The sequence below is a fragment of the Panicum virgatum genome, chromosome 4K (assembly GCF_016808335.1).
Source record: "Panicum virgatum strain AP13 chromosome 4K, P.virgatum_v5, whole genome shotgun sequence".
Classification (NCBI taxonomy): Eukaryota; Viridiplantae; Streptophyta; class Magnoliopsida; order Poales; family Poaceae; genus Panicum; species Panicum virgatum.
In genome coordinates, this window is record NC_053139.1 from 41,126,428 (window position 1) to 41,132,230 (window position 5,803).

The following is a 5,803-nucleotide window of genomic DNA, read 5'->3' on the forward strand; positions in this document are numbered from 1 at the left end:
CGTGGCACGGATGGAGTCCGTGCGACTCCTCCTTGCGCTAGCTGCCCAGGAGGGCTGGCGTGTCCATCACATGGACGTCAAGTCGGCGTTTCTCAACGGCGACTTGAAGGAGGTCTACGTGCACCAGCCGCCGGGGTTTGCGATTCCCGGCAAGGAGGGTAAGGTGCTACGTCTGCGCAAGGCCCTCTATGGCTTGCGGCAGGCCCCGAGGGCGTGGAACGCCAAGCTGGACTCCACGCTCAAGGGGATGGGCTTCGAGCAAAGCCCGCACGAGGCGGCCATCTACCGGCGGGGCAAAGGAGGCAATGCCCTGTTGGTGGGTGTCTACGTCGACGACTTGGTGATCACCGGCACCAAGGATGCGGAGGTGGCGGCGTTCAAGGAGGAGATGAAGGCCACCTTCCAGATGAGCGACCTGGGGCCTCTCTCCTTCTACCTGGGGATCGAGGTGCACCAGGACGACTCCGGGATCACACTTCGACAGACCGCCTACGCCAAGCGCGTCGTCGAGCTCGCTGGGCTCACCGACTGCAACCCAGCTCTCACTCCGATGGAGGAGAGGCTGAAGCTGAGCCGTGACAGCACGGCGGAGGAGGTAGACGCTACTCAGTACCGGCGTCTTGTGGGGAGCCTCCGCTACCTCGCCCACACACGGCCGGACTTGGCGTTCTCCGTCGGCTACGTCAGTCGGTTCATGCAGTGACCGACGACGGAGCACCAGTAGGCCGTGAAGAGGATCATCCGCTATGTTGCGGGGACTCTCGACCACGGTCTCCACTACCCGAGGTGCCCTGGAGCGGCACACTTCGTCGGGTACAGTGACAGCGACCACGCCGGCGACATCGACACCAGCAAGAGCACGAGCGGGATCCTCTTCTTCCTCGGCAAGTGCCTCGTTAGCTGGCAGTCGGTCAAGCAGCAGGTGGTGGCCTTGTCCAGCTGCGAGGCCGAGTACATAGCGGCCTCCACCGCGTCGACTCAGGCGCTCTGGCTCGCTCGACTGCTTGGTGATCTACTCGGCAGAGACACTGGATCAGTGGAGCTCAGGGTGGACAGCAAGTCCGCTCTGGCCTTGGCGAAGAACCCCGTTTTCCACGAACGGAGCAAGCACATCCGGGTGAGGTATCACTTCATCCGAGGCTGCTTGGAGGAAGGAAGCATCAAGGCGAGCTACATCAACACCAAGGATCAGCTTGCGGACCTGCTCACCAAGCCCCTTGGGAGGATCAAGTTCCTTGAGCTTTGCTCCAGGACCGGAATGGTTCAACCCTCCCACAAGACGACGGACAAGACTTAGGGGGAGAATGAAGGAATAAGTCTATGTCATCTCGGTCTTTGTGGGTCTCCACCTAGGACAGGTTTCAGTTCTTCTTTTGACCAGCATCTCAGACCTTGCATGGTCCTTGCTGCGTGGTGGTTGCTGCAGCTGCAGCACATTGACATCTTAGACTAGCTTTAGCATCTAGAGGACAGCATCTAGAGGACAACAATTAGGACCTAGAGGACAGCATCTTAGACTAGTCCTTGGTGTGTGTTTTGGCTGCCCTGCAGCCCTTGTATAAAAGCGTGGCCACCCCTCCCGTTGGAAGGCATGGCATTGTGAGTGTGAATGAAGAAAAACCCAGAAAACTTCCCCAACTTGAGTGTCATCCTCTCAACTCAATGAGAGTGAAAATTGAGCTGCTAACAATGCACGCCAGGTTGGGCTCAGCTCCCGCCAAACTTAATTCCGCCAAGTTAAAACCTACAGATGATAGAAGAGAGAAACTGCATTATTAACAAAATTAGATAGACATGCTGCATGCTTTCCACTGAAGATGGTGTGCTCCTAGCTAGCCTACTACAAATAACATAATTTTGCACTTGCAACATGGATTGGTCAGCACCTGCATAGACGCAGAACATCTCTCACATGTTCCCATAGAAGGTAGCATCGTCATTGCTCAGGAAATCAGACTGTCACAAAAGGGAGTTGAGTTAAATAAACCTTATTTATGTATTCATCAATTTCATATGTAAATCCTGCTGTGAGATAAGCAGATAGGAGAGAAATGAGAAAGGTCTTACTTGATTGACCCAGTCTGCAAAAAAAGACACATCATCAATCACCCCATCCTGCACCTCGCTTGTTCTCTCAGGGAGTACATTGCTGTTATTAACTTGATCACCTCCAGGGAGGTTTCCAATTGCAGCTCCACCACTCAGCATCTGGGTCGGCATGACAGAATTTCCTATCTGAAGGTCAGCCAATGCAGGTCCAACACTTGGAGAATTACAAAGGATTTTAAAGCCTTGTGCTATACAACAGTACTACATAAAAATTGGATCATGTATGAGTCCAGCACAGCATCGATGGCAGAAAAGCATCACACAAGCACCAAATGATTACTCAAGGGGCTGAAAATGAAGCAAACTTATCAAACCACCACGATCCCATTTGTGGTCTTATTTGGAGGAGTTCACAAAAGAAACCATACCTCGACATGTACACATAGTTGTAAACAGTACCCGTGTGTACACGCACTTACTTTTTCAGCAGCACATCTCACCACAATTGCCTTATCAAAAGACTAATTCATATTAACTTATCCTTTCCATATCTTTGACACTACGCCTAATCCTCAAGTACCTTTGACACCACATCAATAACAAAATGCTATCATGGAGAGCCAAGAATCTCGTTTCTTTTTTTTTTAAAAGAAACAGATTCAACCAGTTATTTAGTCAGCAACCCTTCACAGCTCAATCCTTATTGCGCCCAACTGCACTTATTGATAAAAGCAAATATGATAAAAGCACCAACACACCATTTATTGCACCCAAATGCGGACTGAAAAAAGAACTTTGCCATTATTCCATTTCAATAATTCACCAAATTGCAAACATTGACTGGTACTCCTAACCACATCAAAAGTGTACTTATCTCAATGATCAGATGTCATCTCTGAAGGGACTAATGGAGCAGCCAAAAGGTTCAAACAAGGTTACAGGGGATAATAAAAAATAAATAAAAATCCCTACAATGTTTTTCCTGTATACCTGCAAAGTCCAGATTGAAAGATCACAGATCAAATTTTAATATCACTCTTCAACAATATATAACTAATTTTTAACACATCCATGCAATGCAAAACATGGATTGAAGTTCACTGACTCCAACAGTCCAATCTCCCATCAGAAAATATGTGGAGGCCTGGGCCCTGGAGAGTGTACTAGTGCAAAGGCAGTCAGTACACTACATTCATCACAAATACCACAATCCATTTCAGTACCTACAAACTGCCATAGTGCCATACAACCAAACCACACAAACAAACACTCAAGAACATCACAATATATTATGTCATATGTGGCATCACCTTGACGAGATGGTTGAATAGGGCATAGCAACTTCTTGAACAGACGCATACAGAACATGGAATACAGATAAGGCAGCCTGCTCCACTTCTCCAGTTAATTTGTGGCTCTGGACCATTCAGCTTTCATACTGTTTCTTCAGAGCTGAGGGCAGTTGGATGCACTCCAGCTGCTCTGGATGATAATCTGGGAGCAGAAACCCTCCCAAACACTGCCCCTAATGCTAAATGATAATCAAAATTGATTGATGCAAAACACAACACCAGGCCTGAAATATCAGCACACTTTGCATTGCACAAGATAGGGTTTGTGAAATATTTTGGCCACAAGGCGCGCGCCATGCTTATAATTTTGAAGGAGGCATCGTGCGTTAGCAGCTTGAAACCACCAATCCATAAGATGATATATGCTTTACAGAGTATGTATAGATGGTTGAGGCAGATTGCAGAGTGAGAATAAGAGCATGGCTAATGATTTAGCCAGCTGAAGGCTAAATGCTATTGCCATGTCATATGAAGTTGAAAATATAGCCTTTTGCCCTGTTCATATAATGACTTAGCTGCTAGGTTGATTATTAGAATGGTTGGATTGAAGATGTGCATAATTGATGTTTGTATGACTATTGGCTGAAGGCGAAAAGCTGTCACTTTTTTACTTGGTTCCTATTCTCTCCAGCTCAGATTTTGTTGATGTGGAGTGCTCTTCCACCAGCTGACTAGGCATTACTATACTTGCTCTAAAAGGATAGATTTTGAAACGTTAGCTTTGTATTTCGAATTTTAGTGCTGCGGGAAAATTAATTTTCCTGCAGACAACTGTTCCCAGCTTAGGCAATGGTAAGGTGCAAAACAAACTAAACTCTACTCTACTAAGACTGGAGCTTATTATCTACAATTCGCGACATCACACATTTCTGATACTTTTGGTATTGCCTTTGATCTTCGGCACAAAAAATCTGATGACATTTCAATCTGCATTTATCAAGGAGCCAAGCTTACTAAGTTTTCCTACAGCAATTCATATACCAACAGAAAGAAGGTGACGAAATCACCATTCACTTGATCAAACGCAGAAGAGCCCCAGCGACATTCCTCCTCAGCTGGTCAAGCTCCGCGCTCGCCCTGGCCTCCGCCACCCGCTGCATCTTCACCCTCGCCTCCAGCCGTGCCGCGGTGTCGTCCCCGATACGCCCAAACGCCCTCTTCAGCACCCCGTCGGCCGCCGCAGCGCCGCACCTCTTGTCAATCGCCTCCACCTCCGCGGAGAGGCAAGGGTACAGCCCGGAGAGCTCGCCGAACTCCCTCGGGTCCTTGCGCGCGTCGGCCGCGCGGGCCTTCTTTTCCCTCTTCCCCTTGCGCGTGCCCGCCCAGATTAGCTTGGACAGCCTGTAGATCGTGACGTCGTCGTCCTTCACCGGGATGGTGCCGCGGGAGAGGCGGATGGCGGCCGCGTCGTACCGGGAGCGGAGCGCGCGCAGCCGCTTGGCGACCTGCTCGGCGCCGAGGCGGCCCTCCGCGCGGAGGCGGCCTCGCAGGGCGGCGGCGAGGTCGTGGGGCGACGGCAGGCGCCCGTGCTTCTCGCGGTGCGCCGCGACGGCCTCGAGGAGCGCGATCTCGTCGGAGGCTGGCCACGGGCGCACGGGGCGGCGGGGCTTCTTGGGAACGACCGGCTCGGATCCGGAGGAGCCGGTCGAGAGCTCCGAGGATGATGCGGAGGCATCGGATTCGGGAGCAGAGTCGAAGGATTCGGCGGTGTCGGAGGACGCCGGCGAGGGGCGCTCTTGAGCCATCCGCCGCGGCGAGGCGCGGGCAGGACCAAGCGAGCGAGCGGACGCGCCCGCAAGCCGCGCGGCGTACTGGGGGCAGGTGGAGCCGCCGCCCGCGGAAGGCGCAGGCGAGCTACGCAAAGGGGCGGCAGGGCGGCGGCCGGCAGGAGGGAGCCACCGGGGCGCGGGAGGGGGGAGCAGGGTAGGGGAGGGTGAGCGGCGGGCGACGGCCGACGAGCGGAAGGAGCAGTTTCATCCATCGGGGACTTGGGGGGCTCCTATTTATCAGAGCCCAGTAGCACGAAGCCGCAGCCGCAGCCGCAGCCCAGTCCAGCAAGTGCAAGCGCAGAGCGCAGAGCGCATTGTTGCCGTCAGGTGCGGAGGAAGACGAGCCCATCTGCCCATGCATGATTTTTTTTGTTTTTTTTATCATAATATCTCGTTTTGTCTTTTTTTCTACACCAATTCTTGTAATACCGGATCCAGCATTTTTTATAAACTGATTCGACATTTTTGAAAAAAAAACAATTCAACACTTTGGACAAGTTAGTTTAACATTTTATTAAAAGAATGTTGAAATAATATACTGTCTATGCTGGAATGATCTAATAAAAAAGTTGAATTATTGAAATGCTAAACTGAAAGAATAAAATATCATATACGATTTTATTTTGTAGCATT

At 50.8% G+C, this 5,803-nt stretch overlaps 1 protein-coding gene across 2 annotated transcripts; it reads right to left on the minus strand.

Moving 5' to 3' along the window:
* Nucleotides 1–1,110: 1,110 nt before the first annotated feature.
* On the minus strand, nt 1,111–5,388 carry LOC120704083. Of its 2 annotated transcripts, XR_005687398.1 has the most exons (4): nt 4,409–5,388; nt 2,068–2,208; nt 1,887–1,956; nt 1,111–1,744 (listed from the first exon to the last, which is right to left on the minus strand). XR_005687398.1 is itself a non-coding variant. In XM_039988337.1 (2 exons), exon 1 carries the CDS (start codon nt 5,144–5,146, stop codon nt 4,412–4,414), a length of 735 nt encoding a protein of 244 aa, XP_039844271.1. In that variant the 5' UTR covers nt 5,147–5,388; the 3' UTR covers nt 2,686–4,328; nt 4,409–4,411. The 2 variants fall into 2 exon arrangements, 1 of the variants encoding a protein (XP_039844271.1); XM_039988337.1 differs by lacking the exons at nt 1,111–1,744; nt 1,887–1,956; nt 2,068–2,208 and adding an exon at nt 2,686–4,328.
* Nucleotides 5,389–5,803: the final 415 nt, after the last annotated feature.

Coding starts and splice junctions, on each gene's coding strand:
- LOC120704083 (XM_039988337.1), bottom strand. CDS start 5,146: ATGGCTCAAGAGCGCCCCTCGCCGGCGTCCTCCGACACCGCCGAATCC.